Source organism: Acomys russatus, chromosome 11 (assembly GCF_903995435.1).
Source record: "Acomys russatus chromosome 11, mAcoRus1.1, whole genome shotgun sequence".
Classification (NCBI taxonomy): Eukaryota; Metazoa; Chordata; class Mammalia; order Rodentia; family Muridae; genus Acomys; species Acomys russatus.
The window spans coordinates 17,565,041-17,582,135 of record NC_067147.1 but is presented as its reverse complement, the minus strand read 5'-3'; the positions used below and the strand labels follow the sequence as shown (position 1 = coordinate 17,582,135).

Below are 17,095 nucleotides of genomic sequence, written 5' to 3'. Positions count from 1 at the left end.
TGTCTCTCTTGATTCTAAAATCTTGTGCTCTGAAATATCTAGGCATTTTTTTTCCTTCTAGTTTTATTGCACTTGCCCCTAATACTTCCATTGAGAAACGGGTAAATTGGGCAATATGTATACTATGTCTGGTACAATTTTGAAATATAAATTTTAAGTAGAATCTGAAAAGATTATGTTTATTGAATCTTGAGTAGACTTGTAACATATTAAGATACAATATGGTGTTTGAAATGCTCTGTTTTTGCAGACAAAATTATTTAAGCATTTACTATGTAGCTAATAGTGTATCAGCCTTATAATATTGTTTTTGAACTTTTTTGTCTTGTTCTGTCCTGTTTTTATTATTATTATTATTATTATTATTATTATTATTATTATTATTATTACTGATTGTATTGTAATGATAGAAAAAGAAAGGTGTGGATTGGGAAGAGCCAAGGGAAGTTGTGGGAGGGAAACCATAATTAAAATGCATTGTAAAGAAAAAAAACCTATTTTCAATTTTAAAAAAAGGTAAAAGAAATTTTAAAAAATTTCAAGATTCATAGGTTGACTGCACTGGGCTTTTTGTTTTAAATCTAATAAATTGTTCTCAATCTAAGCTGTATATTGTTATCTGCTATACATTATCTAATTTTAAGTATCCTGTAGTAGCATCCCCAACAGAGTAGAACAGTCACCATCTTAGCATACAAGTATATATCTAACTGGAACTAGGATAGCACTAAGGAAGCCTGGAAGGCTGGGTGTGGCTTAGCCACTTAGAATCTGAGCAGACCGAAGAGCTGTCTTACCTGAAATGTGTTAAGTGCCTCTGGATGTCAAGGTCTAGAATGGGGGTGGGTCTGGAGGATCCCAGTGGTGATCTATCTTGGCTTAGGAGGTCTTGGAATTCCTTACAGATTTGTCTACAACAAAAGGCACAAGATTGACATTGAACTCTTGAAATGGGCTTTTAGTCTCATGTGATCTTATCTAGCAAAGTCTGTCCCTCCCCCCCCTTTAAAGGAGACCAATAGGACAGCAGGATCAGACAGCGGTCTCAAGTTCCATCTGCAGTGACTTTGCTCCTGAGGACCAGAAGATCATCATAACACACTCCCAGAGCACAGCGGCTCCCAGACAGAAACGCAACCCATGCTCATTTTAAAAGTGAATCTTTACATGTTAGACTCAGGATAAAAGAAAATTCATATGAGAGAAATGTAACTAGTAATTGTCTTGAAAAAGATTACAAACCTGTTGTAATTTTTTTAGTACATCACATCGACAAACAGTTTTAACTAATATTATAGGATTACATCATTCACAGCCATAAGTTAAGTCAACGTGGAAGAAAAATATCTCCCAATATTGCAATATAATTTCCTTTTTGACTACTTTCATGCCTCAGTGTTTGAAGTAGATGATCTCTTCCTCCAAAATTAGCCCACCAGTCTTGTAAAAATTGGTATGCTCTCGCCTATGTAAGCTAGTCCTTTGCATGCCCTTCGCTGCCCCTCTTCTTGTCTTTTATGGCTATAAATTCTAGCCTTTGTTTAATCAAACACATTGTATCATGTGTATTATGAATAATAGTTAAGCCCTTGCAATCCATAAATCCAAATGGCATAACTGTAAAGAAAGTAGTATTTTAAAATCTGTGTGTGTGTGTGTGTGTGTGTGTTTGTGTGCATGTGTGCACGTGATTTTGGCCTGCATACCCCAGGCCAGGTGGCCCACTAGTTCCTGGGATCATCCTCTGTGTGCCTCCTATCTCACTATAGGCACAATGGGATTACAGGCCCAAACCTGGCTTATAGGTGACTTCTGGGAATTCAAATTCAGCTCTTTATGCTTACAGTACAAGTAATGTTTATCCACTGAGCCATTTTTCCCAGAATAGAAAACATGTTTTTAGAAGATCTGTAATACAAAAATTATATATAATACCATGAATGAATGCAGCAGCTATATTATGAAGTAAATAAGCATGAACGTATTTCTTAAAAGAATTCTTCATATATGGAAATAATACCTGATACTTGAGGGACAGTACAATTTTTTTTTGTATGTTTAGCTGCTTTCACAATCAGCCATTGTAATACAGTGGTTTGGCTTTGCTTCTCATTCTGAGCAAGTACAGAAAGGTCAAATTGAACACCAGGGCAATAACAGTTCTGCTTCAAAACATTTGTTCCACTGACAATTATTTAGAAAAAAAAACCCTGAAAAGTGAGTTGGCTAAGTGGCTCAGCAAGTAACATTGAGACTGAGATGTTGGTTTCCTTTCCTGGATCCACATGGAAGAGGATGGGAATCAATTCCTTGCAAGGTGTCTTCTGCCCTCTACTTGCATGCCCTGGCGCCCACACACACACACACACACACACATTCTTGCTCAACTATGCTCATTGAGGCTTTATTCATAAAAGCCAGAAACTTTAAACAACGTAGGTGTCCCTGAACTAAAGAATGGATAAAGAAAATGCAGTATTTTTACACAATGGACCATTACTCAGCTGTTAAATAAAAAAACAAACAAACAAACAAAAAACAACATCATGAAATTTTCAGGCGAATGGATAGAATTAGAAAAAAAAAATCATCCTGAGTGAGGTAACCCAGACCCAGAATGAGAAACATGGTATGTACTCAGTTATAAGTAGATATTAGCCATTAGGTAAATAATAGTCAAGCCACAATCCACAGACCCAAAGAGGTTTTGTTTGTTTATTTGTTTTTTTTCATTTTGGTTTTTTAAGACAGGAGTTCTCTGTGTAACAGCCCTGGCTGTCCTAGACTCAGAGCAGCCTGGCCTCCAACTCATAGAGATCCTCCTGCCTCTGCCTCCCAGGTACTGGAAAGTGCTGGGATTAAACACATGCCTGCCTCCCCAAAGAGCTTAAGTAAGGAGAGGAGAGTTTTAGGGAGGAAGAATGTACCTTTCTGGGAAGGAGAAAGAAAATAGATTGTGCGTGTCGGTGGCCTGAGGTGGGTAGGGATATGTATAGGAGGGCAAAGGGTGGTGTTAATGGTGGTGGTGATGGAGTGAGAGTACAGGAATTCAGGGACCTTGTTGGGGCAGGGCAGTGTGGAAATCTAATGCAGTGGAAACTTCCTGAACTCTATAAAGGTGACTCTAGTGTGGACTCCCAGTAACTAAGGATACAAAGTCTGAACTGGCCATCTTTTGTAGCTAGGCAAGGCCTCCAGTGATTGACCAGTGTTGCATTAGATCAAGTTATTGGCTGAGGGAATCCTGTGGAGGTCCCAAAAAAACTCAGGTTAACACTAGAACAGAGGGTTGTTGCCTGCAAACTGACAACAGGGCCCCATTGCTGAGGACAACATCCCAACAGCTCATTGAATACAGTGAGGTAGAGCAGGTACCTTCATCCCTATGTTATGGTCTCTTTGGTGCTGGAAGGTACTCTGCAGGCTAAGGAAAGAGAAACCTGAACGCCAACCCAGCCATGAAACCTTTGACCTACCATCTGTCCTGCCTACAAGACATGCTAGGGCAATGACGGTGCAGAACTTGTGAGAGTGGCCAACCAATGTCTGGTTTAACTTTGAGGCTCATATAATGAATGGGAGCCCATGCCTAGCATAGCATGGATTGCCGGGAACCGGATAATGGATAGCCCAGAGACCTAGGTTAGATATCCGGTCTAGTCTGCATCAGAGATGCTTCCTCTTGCAGCATAGTGGAGAGAGTGCCGAGCCCCACCACCAGACATTATTTGGAGAGAGAGCGTCTGAATTGAATCCCTCCCCTTACAGCTCAGGGAACACCATGAAAGAAGGGGAGAAATGATTGTAGAAGTCCAAGGTAAAGAAGGACACAGGAGAACAAGACTCCATGAATCAGCTAAACACAGCTGTCATGGCCTCACAAACACTGATGCAAGCACTGGGCCTGCATGAGTCTGAGTCAGGTCCTCTGCGAACGTTATGGCTGCTAGCTCAGTGTTTTTGTAGACTCCTAAGTGTGGGAGTGGGTGTGTCTTTGACTCTGTGTGTGTGTGTGTGTGTGTGTATGACTGACTCTTTTGTCTGCTCTTGGGACTCTTCTCCTTCTATTGGATTGTCTTATTCAGCCTTGTGTTGCATCCTATATTGTTATATTTGGTTGTTGTTTCTTGGAGGCCTGCTCCTTTAGAAGGAAATGGAGGGATCTAGAGGCGAGAAGAGGTGGAAGCAGCTGGGAGGAGTAGAAATTGTGGTCAGATGTATCGTCTGAGCAAAGAATCTATTAAAAAAAAAGATAATAAAAATTTAAAGTGACAAAAGATTCTAAAGTATGTTGACTTCTGACGGAGTTTCTGTGGTGATTTCTTGTTGCTTGAAGGTTAGATTTTATGGAATTTAGCGAGATGTCACATGTGACCTTTTTTCTGTGGACACTGAGACTCAAGTTCTTTGTTAAGAGTTTGCCTTATTCCTTCTTATGGAACTCTTCTCTCTGAAGGGAAACTGGATAGCTTTCAGGGTACTAGTTGAGTTCTCATAGTTGGATGCAAATTCACTTGCATATTTGTGGTGCCCCATCTGCAGGATTCCATGTTACGCAAGAGCGATACATTGATACATCTGTTTTAGACTTCTAACTAAAAAAAAAAAAATAAATAAATATAGCCTTATGTCCCAGATTTTTGGACAAATGATATGAATTCTGGTGCAGTAGTACATCATTACTTTTTTTCCACAACGACTAAATTGATTTCAAATCAAGTCTTAATTTTTTTTCTCCAAATAAAATACATTTTAAGCAACTAAACACTGATCATTATTTGGATCATTGAACAAATTAATTTACAGTTTTACAGACTCACCTCATTCTTATTCAAACAACACTGCAAGTTATGATCTAATTGGAAAAGCAAAGCTCGGCAAGCTTGAACTCTCACTAGGCAATTCAGCACAGGACATCGCGCTCTAGCTTTCAATTGGATTTTATAATCTTGTGATGTAATTCCCTGACACAGGAGAGTTTATGTGGTTTAATACAGACAATGCTGCAGGATTCAGTGGTAACTGCCACCCCCTCCACAGGATAGTTAGAGAATTGTTATTCTGACAACTTTTCATTCTTATTTAAATTCTTGTTTCTGAAGCTGAGATATGAAAGACTCTTTTTGTCTCCAAACAAAATGTCACATTAGAAGTTATATAACAGAGATGATCAGTGACTCACCACATTCTAACTTTATCACTTACGTCATTGTCCTTAAGGAGGTAAAAAGTTTTAGCGGATTTCTGGATTTAAAGTTTTGTGTTTCTACCGACGATTGCTATTACAGTAAAAATGTTTAATTAAGATTACTAGCTATTCTGACTTACCTTATCATGGATGAATGTCAAGCATATTTATTTCTAACTCATTGAAGAGGCTTTTTTGTGTTTTTATCAACCAAATAAACAAGTATCATGTCTGATTCAAAATGTATGTAGCTTCTATCTTATTACCTAAACAACTTTCCTAATTATACCAAAGTATTTGGTTAATTACCAAATACTGGAAACAAGGAGGGTTTAGAAGAGTAACTGCACATAACTTTTTTTTTTCTGTAATGGTATGTTTTACAAAATATGCTTAAATACAGTGAAATCTATTATTCATCAAAGTAGGAAAGAATCATACAGATCAATTTGGCTATGCAAATCAATGATTGGAAATGTCACTGAAAATCTCTCTTTCTCTCTGTCTCTATCCCTCTCTCTGTATATATGTGTGTGTGTGCACATATGCGTGTGTGCATGCGTGCGTGTGTGTGCATGTGTGTATGTGTGTGTTTGTGTGTTTGTGCTATAACACACAAGTGGAAGCTGGATGGTAGCTTGCAGACCTTGGGATTGAAATCAGGTTTGTGGGCCTTGGTACTAAGTGCTTTTATTCACTAATGAGCCCTCTAGTTGGCCTAAATTTCTGCATTTTCTAGTAAGAATTTTCTAAATAACCCATTTCTAATCATGTAAACTTTGATGTCTTGGTGCAGATGTTAGAGTCCTGGGTGAATCTATTTACAGGCTGGAATGTGAATTCCCTTGTTTTTAAAGAGCTCATGCTCTCTAGACTGTTTGTCAAGCAAAGAAAACAGGAAAACTGGGATGAAGGTCCTCAGAGGCTTCTCCACAGTACTTACTTGGTTGCTAAGATCATCTTTTTTCGTGCTGTCTGTTCTTTCTGTTCCATATGTTGTCTGGCAAGGTGTTCTCCTACTGCCTTGGCGGGAAACTCTGTTTCACATGTGTATCCAAAATCCCGAGCCAGGTGCAAAGCCTCACCTGTTGGCAGAAAATACAGGTCACTGTCTTCTCAATATCCTACCTTACAGGGGAAATGCTGTGAATTTTCTCCAGCTCTCACACATGGCTGTGGTCAGATAAATCATTTTGTTTCTATCCAGTTTAAACAACACATGGTAAAAAGTTGAGGGGAGTGTCATCTGTGAGGAAGGCTGATTAAAGCAGAGAAACAGAGAGCTTTCTAGCCAAAGCTTTGGAAAACTGAGAAGAAAAGGATCAAGCCTGTAACTCAAGAGTTTTGATTTTTTTTTCTTTGAATGTCTCATGCCATTACAAAAGAATGACTTCCAAGATTCTACTCATAAGTCACCAATGAAAAAGCTCCTTGGCAACATATGTATATATATTCATATAATATAATATTAATATATTGCATAAGTATATTAATATATATCATATATTCATATATACACAAAACAATATATATTTGTTGCTGCTTAGCACAATGTCTATAATATATAAATAAGACATTCTGATGACTTTTCCACAAGACTAATCAAAATACCCAGCAACGGACTCAAAAGACGTTGAAAGCTATCATTTTATAGATGAAATAGTTACATCAATTTTACACTGCAGTGTTAAATAGTTTATTATGTGACTATAATACTATCACTATCAGGCCTTCTAGAAGGCTCCAATATACTGTTGTGCTTTAGACAATGTAGAACACAGCAAAATCATAAACAACTTCTGTTTGTCCACAAAATCTTGAGGGCAGGTAAAATTTTAATAAGAGGGATAAAATGTCTTACTAAGACAGTAATATTTATTGAAGAAAATCAGTCTGGAATAAAACAGTAAATTTTAAAAAATTAGTTAAAAATAGTCTTACCTGAAAGGTAAGCTTTATTTAAAAGTCTAACTTTAATAGTAAGAATACAGGTTAATGGGAAGCACTTCTTGCCTACCATGTAGAAGGCATGAGGTTTAATGCCCAGAAACATGCATGTTCATTTGAGCAAGTGCATGCACACACACAAATAAAAAATATATAAATATATGTGCAAATATATGCATCAAACTTTACCACATATGTACTAAGTGTCAACTTTGTTCAGGGCAACTTCTTTAATTTTTTGTTTTATTTTTATTATGTGCATAGGTATATCTGTGTGAGAGTTTTGGACTTTGTAGAACTGGAGTTATAGACAATTGTGAGCTTCCAGGTGCTAGGAATTAAACCTGGATCCTCTGGAAGAGCAGCCAGTGCTCTTAACCACTGAGCCATCTCTCCAGCCTGTGTTCAAGGCACTCGTAAGCAGGTGTAATAGAGAAGACAAAGTAGAGCTCAGAATACTGGTGTCTCTGGGCTGGTGAGTAGCTGAGTTATTAGAGTGCTTATCTAGCATGCGTGAGGCCCTGGGTTTGACAGTCAGCTCAACATAAAATCAGGAAGCTACAGAGCAAATTAGAGGCCAGATGGGCTTACATGAGACCCTATCTAAAGACTAGGGGTAGAGAGAGTGGCAAGATAACACTGTGGATAAAATTCTTGTCACATAAACTTGAACACTGATTTCAATCCCTGAATCCAACATAAAGGTGGAAGGAGGAACAGATTTTACACGATTGTCCTCTGAGTTCTATGTAGCATGTATTCACATGCACACACGTGCACACATGTGCACACACACACACACACAAACACATTGAGACAATCATAGGAACACTAGAAGTCATAATAACAAGAAGAAATTAAATGCTACAATAGCAGTTTATAATTTTGTTGCATCTTTATAAGCACTGTATACAATACCTACCCATGCGTATTGGTGTTATAGAGATGAAGTGTGGTACTACAAATATCAAATGATTGTCATTGCATTTTACAGAAGTTAAGAGAAGGTGGGGGTCATGCGGTGGGGGGACACCGAATAGTTACGTAGTTAGTCAAACTTTTTCATGAAGAAGTAAAAGAAAAGAATCAGGCTTGATGACAATATCATGTGACCTTTGTTTAAAAACCGGCCAAAGTAACACTGTAAGAAGGTAAGGAACTGAACTTGCCGTGTGCTCACAGAACAGCAGGCTAGTTGATGGATGAACACCAGGAGTGGAAAAAAAGGGGTGGGGGGAGATTACGAAGAGAGACACTCACAGATATAAAGGGATGTACACAAGCATCATAGTGATGATCAATAAAATATCCTTAATGAACTTCCATTTATTATAAAATACACCTTTTAGTTTGAGAAAACTAACAAAGTTAAGAGCTATAAATTTCAAGAAGTTTAGGGGTGCAGAAAGCTGAGAAACTAATATCCAGGAAGTAGTCTACCAGCCCCCTACAAAGTACTCTAAACTTTTCTTACAAGTAAAAATTCTAGTCAATTTTTTTCTTGGACACATTTTTAAAACTCTAACAGAAAAATGGAATGAATTTTACTATAAGAAACCTATATGTTGGTGTTGGAGAGATGGCTCAGAGGTTAAGAGCACTGCCTGTTCTTCCAGAGGTCCTGAGTTCAATTCCCAACAACCACGTGGTGGCTCACAACCATCTGTAATGATATCCTGTGCCCTCTTCTGGTGTGCAGGTGTACATGTAGGCAGAATACTATAAACATAATAAATAAATATATCTTTAAAAACCCATATGTCCATTCTTCACACTCTAAGTGTACACAATCACATATGTATTCATTATAAGACACATCTATCTATCCTATTTTCAGAGTAAATTATAAATTTCATGTATCTCTCAAAAGTATCAGTCTGTATATCACTAAGTGGGGTTCTATATTTAGTCTCCTCAAACTCCCCCAAAGTATGGTAAATAAGAGAAACAAGACTAGGGACACTTTAACCATGATTCATTGGTATGATGTGTATGTATGTTGGGTGTGAGAGAGGGAAGGAAGAGAGAGACTGTTATCAAGTCAGGCTTGTGCACATGCTAAGCAAGCATTTGTATGACTGAGCTATACCTTTACCCTTATTTGTATGCTTTATGTTTGCTGGCTGGGTTTCAGCAGATTGAGCACTGGGGAGAGTGTGCTGCTCCCACAAAAAACGCAAGTTTGTGTCCCAGCATCCACATAGGATGGTTCACAACTGCCCCATAACTCCAGCTCTGGGAAATCTCACAGCTGTTTCCAGTTTCCTCAGACATTAGTACCCATGTGTGTCTTTGCATACAGACATACACAGTGAAAGCTAAGATAAATCTTGTAATAAAACTGTTTTAAAGGCCAGGCATAGTAACGCATGCCTTTAATTCCAGCACTTGGCAGGAAGAGATGGGTGGATCTCTTTAAGTTTGAGGCCAGCCTGGTCTACAAAGAGAGTGCCAGGACACCCAGGGCTACTCAGGGAAAACCTGTCTCAGAAAAACAAATAAACAACAAAAAGATTATTTGGGGGAGGAGAGTTGTTTTTGTCAATTTCAGAAAAGAGCATTTGAACAGTGAGGTAAACTGCTATGTGTGATCCACAGATGTAGTTGGGAACCTGCATGGAATTTTCAATGTCCGATACACTACAAATGAGCAATGCTGAGACATGTGTAGAGATTTTTAGTTGTGTAATAGAAAACATAAAGTCTTCCTCCATTTAAAACAGAGATGCTATGACTAAACACAAAGGATCTTTGTACTCGCTATTTAATGAAAGCCCTTGTTTTGCGTGATGCTATAATGAACAGCAAGCATTTTTAAAATGTTGATTAACAACAGGTCATCACCCCAACTGATTCAAGAAGAAGACGCATGCATTTTTGGAAGAAATAAAATAGAGATTTTTTTTAAAGACATAGAAATACCACACAGAGTGCTTGTTTTAACTAGAAAAAAAATGTCAAAGTGAATTACATGTGAAATTTTACACATGAAGATAAAAATGTCCATGCTGAACCCATCAAATAATGCCATTGCACCTTACCCCCAAGATAAACTTTAGCTCTTAAAAATCAAAGGGGGTTTTAAACAAGCACAATGGCAGTGTGGGCAGTGCCACCTTCCTGCTCTATACAGCAAGCCAAGTTTGCATATGTCAAGATTATCGTCACATTCACATAGAACCGGACATTTAAGTACCATTTAAGACAGACTGTTGCATAGACCAGTGGTTCTCAGCCTTCCTGATGCTACAACCCTTTGATATAGTTCCTCATGTTGTGGTGGCCCCCAATCGTAAAAGTACTTCTGTTGCTGCTTCATGAATGTAATGTTGCTACTAAGAAGAATCACGGTATAGATATCTGTGATTCTGGATGGTCTTGGGCGAAGAACCACTGACATAGATAAATAGTGCAAACAGGAGGACAGCATCAGGCCTCTTGGGTTTTGTGCTGAAACCTGATTCTTGATGATTTCTCCCATTTTTATGTGAAGCTCTCACTCACTGTGTGGTAGTTTTAAGAAATGAGCTGAGGAGAGCAGCTGCTATTTCCCTTTACACTGACAGCCGGATTCTTCCCTCCCCTCAGCACTGTCTGCTGCTTCCTAAGGCTTGCATTGTACCATTGTTACAGGATGTGTAGTGATGTTACATCAAAGAAGTGGAGAGTGAAGCCATTCTAATATGTAGCTAAAATGTGCCTGTCATGGCACAAAAGCTTCCTGTGTGAAAAAAAAAAAAAAATCCAAGTAGGAACGAATAATGGATCCATCGATCAAAACACACTGTATTAAAAAAATGAAACATATAAAGTGGAATTCTTTTATAGCAGATACCTTAGAGTCAACAGGCTTAAGAAAAATAAATTTTAGGGTGAGAAAAGTATATGGATAAGCCTCTATGAGTTTGGATCGCTTTGTGCAAACAAAGATCTTTGAGCTTCTCTGACTCTGGCCAATGGGGAGATACCTGTGCCAGAAAGAGCATCCTAGGAAGGACCAAGAATATTGCCCTTCCTGTCTTCATGAGTGGCTACTTCATTCTTTCTTTTCCAAAGGATGAAATAAGGTGCTGTAGTTCTGAGACGGTTTAAACTTGCTGTTTATTTCAACTTACTGTGCCACTTGGACATTGACCCTTTAAGCACAAGCAGCATTCTAGCTGTGAAATTTTCTTTTTTTTTTTTTTTTTTCATATCAAGAACTTCTCAGTTTAGAAGTCCATACTGATGAGATTCATGCCTGCAAAGGCTTTAGGGTGTATGTACGAACTGATAACCTGTGCCCATCTTTAAAATGGGAAATCACAGAGGGATGACTCAGTGTTCCAGGAGGTGACTTGTTATATGATGCTCTTAAAAAAACACCTGCAAATGAATTCCAAAGCACAAGAGGAACAGCAGCCTGCCACTTGCTTGCCAGGTCTCTGGAATTTAGTTTTGCACACATCACAGCACACACAGGTAACAGTATGGGAGAAAACATTACGGAAAAAACTTAACTGGAAAGTCTTTTCTGTTGAAAAGTCAATGGACCGTTGAATTGAGACTTGAGTTTCAAAAGAAATGGATCTAAGCTTAGTATTTTTAAAGATTTATTTTCATTCACTCTGTGTGTGTGTGTGTGTGTGTGTGTGTGTGTGTGTGTGTGTGTGTGTGTGATGTGTTTCTGGGTAACAGGAGGTGAGACAAAGGCATGGGCTTTCTTGCAGCTGGAGTTATGGGCGGGTTTGGAACTGAGCTCTTGTCTTCTGAGTACTTTTTATTGCATACCCACCTCTCCAGCCCCTGTATTTACTTTTAATTTAGAAAGACATACACTTGGTTTTCCAAACTTGTGTATAGTTGTGAGGATTATTTCTTTAAAATACTTGCATCTTAGGAAAAATGTACTTCTTATAACTAACTCTTCAACAGTGGTCTGTTTGAAATGATACTTTTGCCTTGCAATTCCTGAGAAAATTTTACCAGCTGTAACTGTAAAAATATTACCTCAGCATTAGATTTTCATTTGCCATTGCAACATCTAATGTGTTTAAGTAAATGCAACAAGTCATGTATTTTTAAATACTGGTCACATATCTATGATTTCAGTCTCATTTTCACGTATGGAGAAAAAGCAGATTATTTCAAGGAGTACCTATTAGTCAATTTAACAAACTTCAAACCTATATATTAGTAAGCTCCTTTCTCTTCTGAAGAGATTCGACCTAAGACCTTGTGCATGCTAAAAAGGTATTCGAACACTGAATTCCATTTTCAGTCTTCCTCATTTTTTCTTTTAGAGATAGGGTCTTACTGAATTGCCCAAGCTGGCCTTGAATTGATTCTGTAGCCAAGGCAGGTCCTCAGCTTTGTCACCCTCCTGCCTCAGACTCTTAAGTAGCTGTGATCAGAGGTCTGCACTGCATGGCTCTAAATTAAATTTTCTTATAATATGAAATTACAAATAAATCCTAGGCCTGAAGCACCAAGTTAGCATGTCTGCTATGTGCTCAAGCATTTTCTGAAAGGAATGCAGTCTACAACACTCCTTCACTGTATCTTTGGCATGGCTACATGTCTCATAGTTTGGAAATTTCCCCAGATAAATGATGATTATTTCCAAATATCTATATTATGTGTCCCAAAGCAATGGTTTTGTTCTCCCCTTCAATGCCCTGTAATTATCAGAACATCTGATCTGAGACAATCAGTCACTCAAATATTTTATTGATTAATCATAATAGTCTTTTGGAGCACTCCATCAACAAATATAGCACACACACACACACACACACACACACACACACACACACAGGAAAGATTAACTACATACTACAAACTCGTGTGAACAGGATTCTATCATCATGTCAGCGGAGTCATTTATTAAAACAAGGTACATTTGAAGACATACTTCCTGAACCTTTGCTATACTTCTACCTCATGTTTTGCTTTTTTAAAAAAAAATCCCACTGGATTTCGCCATCATTAGCTAATCTTTGGTATTAAGGCCTGAGCTTTTTGTAAAAGCTCCTGAAGTACTGCTCTTCTTCAGCTGTGGTTGAAGATCCCTCTCCTAAGAGGAAAACAAAGCCTTCTGCAGATGCACTGTGCATATTCTCCAATCTAAGGCGTCTACGGGTTAAATCAGGGGAAGGCTATCCATGTATGAGCTCTGTCTGGCTATATGGTATTAAAAGACTGACATAATTGGCTGATATGGATTTTAGAAAGAAGAAAGGAAATGTGGTAATAGGAATAAAAATAGCATGATTCAAGAAACAAAGGCATTGTTCTACTCAAAAAGTATACTCAGGTTAAGAAGTGTAGTGGAAGATGTAGCTTGCTTTTCAAGTTAGTAAGGAAGGGAAGAATTATCAATAAAAGGTGTTGGGACAACTGGGTGGCCATCTGGAAAGAAATAAAGTTGGATCTATACCATATATCCAACAACAAAACAAATTCCAGATGGATCAAAGATTTAAGTATAAAAAGTGAAACCACAAAGTAATTTAAAAACCTAGGATGATTTTTTTGTGTGATTTTTGAAACTAAAGGGACTTTTCAAGGTACTAAATCAAAACTGAAATGTCAAAACTATAAGAAAAATATGATTACATCACCAGGTATGCCAAATGCCTTAACATGGTTAGAAAGAAAAGGAATATATATATATATATATATATATATATATATATGTTACAAGACAATAAAAACTTTTAATATAAGATCTAAGCAAGCAAAAAAAAAAAAAAAAAAAAAAAAAAAAAAAAAAAAAAAAGGCCCTGTAATAGTAAATAAATGAAATCCAGGGGATAAAAAGGTTGCAACATTCAACTTTGCTATAATTTAAAAATGCTAAAAGTTACCTTATAAACACGAAGCCAGTGTATAAAAAGTAAAGCTCATGAAAATCTAAGCATGTGTTGAGCCTAAATTGTAAGAGAGATTTTCTTTAATGTATCAAATTAGCAAACATTAAAAATTTGAGAGCACATCATTTATGTAGAAGTTCAGAGAGGCATTGCCATGCAAATTTCTTATCGACATTGTGACATGACATTTATAACAGAAGCTGAGAACAATCTGCCAATAGTCAACCAAAACTGCAGATGAACTGTCCTTTGACCCTGAAACACTGTTCCTAAGAATTTATCATAAGTGTTCGTGGGTCTCTGTATAAGCAAGCAAGCAAGAGGCTATTCACTGTAGCACTGTTAAGCGCTCAAAATGAAAAATGAAAGCCAGGTGTGGTGGTGCACACTTTTAATCTCTGCCCAGGGAGGCAGAGGCAGAGGCAGGCAGATTGTTGTGAGTTCAAGGCCAGCCTGGTTTACAAAGTGAGTCCAGGGCAGCCAAGGCCACAAACCCCTGTCCCAAAACCAACCAACCAACCAAACAAAAAACAAACATGCTTTAGAGACATTGAGTAGAAGACTCATTAAGTTGAAGTGTGTGTGTGTTTGCACCTAAATACCTAAGTACTACCCGTTTAATCTTTCTAATTTTTACTTGTATGTAAAAACAGTTAATGAAATAGACACTATGGATTTGGAAGACACCAAGGAGGAGTATATGGAAAGGCTTAGAAGGAGTAAAGGAAAAAGGGTGAGAATGACGCAATTATATTATAAACTCAAAAATAAAAGAAATAATTAAAAATTAAAAGAAACTGTAATGTGTTTACTCAATTTAATGTCATCAATGTTTGAAAGAACCAACAACGCATACATATTAGACAAAGAATGACATTAAGACAAAATACAAAAATGTAAAGTGAAAACTCATGTCATAGAATACTATAATTTTTTTAAAAAATGAAATAAACACATACATACTTATATCCTTGGAATGAAAAACAGGAACAAAATGTGTTTGTTTTCTTTGTGAAAGGAAGTAGTCCCTTGGAAATACAGTACATATCCCTCCACACCATTTAGATTTTATATCACTCTCATGTGCTGTCTGTTTAAATATATATTTATTATGGAGCAAAATTACTCCTTATCCTGTTCTTAGAAATATTTCATCTTGAGCTCAAAGATTTTTGTGTAGTAAAGATAATTTTAAGGTTTTGATATTTCAACATAATCTATGATTAAAGACCCATAAATTTTGATAAATGGAAAGAATAGAAAAAAAGCAGAAATTAAGCGTTTGAACAGCCTATCAGTTGAGCCATTGTCTATGAAAAACAGAATTTTTTTGAGACAGGATTTTTCTGCACAGCCCTGGCTGTCCTGGAACGCACTCTGTAGACCAGGCTGGCTTCAAACTCACAGAGATCCGCCTGCCTCTGCTTCCCATGTGCTGGCATTAAAGGCATGAGCTACCATGGTCTGGGTGAGAAACAGGAAATTTTAAAAGAGGAAAGAAAGAAACTAGAAAACATTATAAAATGTGAATTTTTCAGTAAGCCTTGGTATTTTCACATTTTGCATGAGTAGGAAGAGAAGTACAAGGGCCTTAAGCATGTGTTCCAACACACATGAAATTGTGTAGCATCTTGCTTCTCCTCCTCTGTAAGCAAATACCTCCCCTCACCACAAAACAGATAAAATGGTAAAATGAAGAGGAGTAAGAAAGAGGAATTAGAGAAGTAAGAAAATAGTTTAAGGAAATAATTTCCAAGTGGTATCGGTGTGTCTATGGCATCTTACAAGACAGGCAAGTTCACTGGGACCAATTAATGAATGCTCCCCCCAAAAAGTCCTGAGATATTACATAGCTATATTTAACTGTTACCTAACTATCAGTTATTAAAGCAGAATATCCTTTTTAGGAACGCTTTTGGGCTAAGAAGAAGTCTATCTGCAATTCTCACCGGCCTGGAAAAAAAAAAAAAAAAAAAGAGAAAGAAAGAAAAGAAAAAAAGAAACCAAAAGAGACCTTACAATGAGTGACTAACATAAGTTCGGTTATAATTAAATATATTGAGGTCAAGTCCACTGTTCACTTTGAAATGCAAAACTCTGTCCCCAAAGACATTGAGTGCCAGATTCTCTACATGCAAAAAGGAAAACTGGGGTCCCCTACTCACTGGTTCTTCCTGGTGGTCATGTAACTAAACCAAGCCTCAATCAGAGCTATCATGGCCTCCCTGTTCCCATCACATACAGTTGTAGAATGATGGTGTCCACCTTTTGTCACAGGGTGGGACTAATGAGGGAAGTTTGAAAGGCCCATAAAGAGTCCGTCTGTCCAGAGGATGGTCGCTCTTTTAGGGACACACATACATGCAGTGATCATTCAAGGCTAGGCTTTTAGCCTCATTTATCAAAATAAGGCCCCATTGTGAAGAGTGCCATGTGAAGATGCCCATGAGAAGGCTACTCTTAAGCCCCTTACATGTATGATCAGTGCTGAGCATGGGTTGGACGAATGTAACCACCGACACACAGGCACAATGACTCCAGAGGGATTTTGCTCTCTTTAAGTCACAAGGAGTGGGCAAGAGTTCTCTCTAAAAGACAACATCATAAACTAGAACACAGAGACTTCACTTGCCAGCTCTCCTGCCTGCAGGAAAGCATTCATTTTCTGCTGTGTAAGCCATGTCTCCCTCATTATTGGAAATGCAGTCACATAGGCTCAGGGTCAGAAACAGAGTAGACAGTATATCAATGACAAGATTATTTCTATCAGCCTGGGCAATGCCTTAGTTGGTAACGGGATTGCTGTGAGAGAGGAAAGAACTGAGTTTGGATACCCAGAACAGAAAGAAGGGCATATTGTGCAGCACATGTCTGTAATCCCAGTACTCTGATGGCAAGAAGGGAGGTGGAAGTAAGAGAACATCTGGAAGTTCATTGACCAGGATGCAAACATGGTGGAAAGTGAGGTCCACTTTATTTTGGAGAATAATATGGGTTATTCTTCAAACTCTGCATACATACATACATACATACATACATAGGCACATACATGCATGGACATATACATTCATACATATAGACATACACAACCACACACATACACACT

At 37.8% G+C, this 17,095-nt stretch overlaps 1 protein-coding gene across 2 annotated transcripts in view; it reads right to left on the bottom strand.

Annotated features, from left to right (window-relative positions):
* Tfap2d (transcription factor AP-2 delta) overlaps positions 1 to 17,095 on the bottom strand; it is a 58,973-nt gene that overhangs the window by 20,586 nt on the left and 21,292 nt on the right. For both annotated transcript variants that reach the window (XM_051152583.1, XM_051152582.1), the window contains 2 exons: positions 6,132 to 6,273; positions 798 to 911 (listed from right to left, as the gene is read on the bottom strand). In XM_051152583.1, the coding sequence (XP_051008540.1) occupies positions 798 to 911; positions 6,132 to 6,273 (256 nt within the window). The remainder of the gene's footprint in view (positions 1 to 797; positions 912 to 6,131; positions 6,274 to 17,095) is intronic.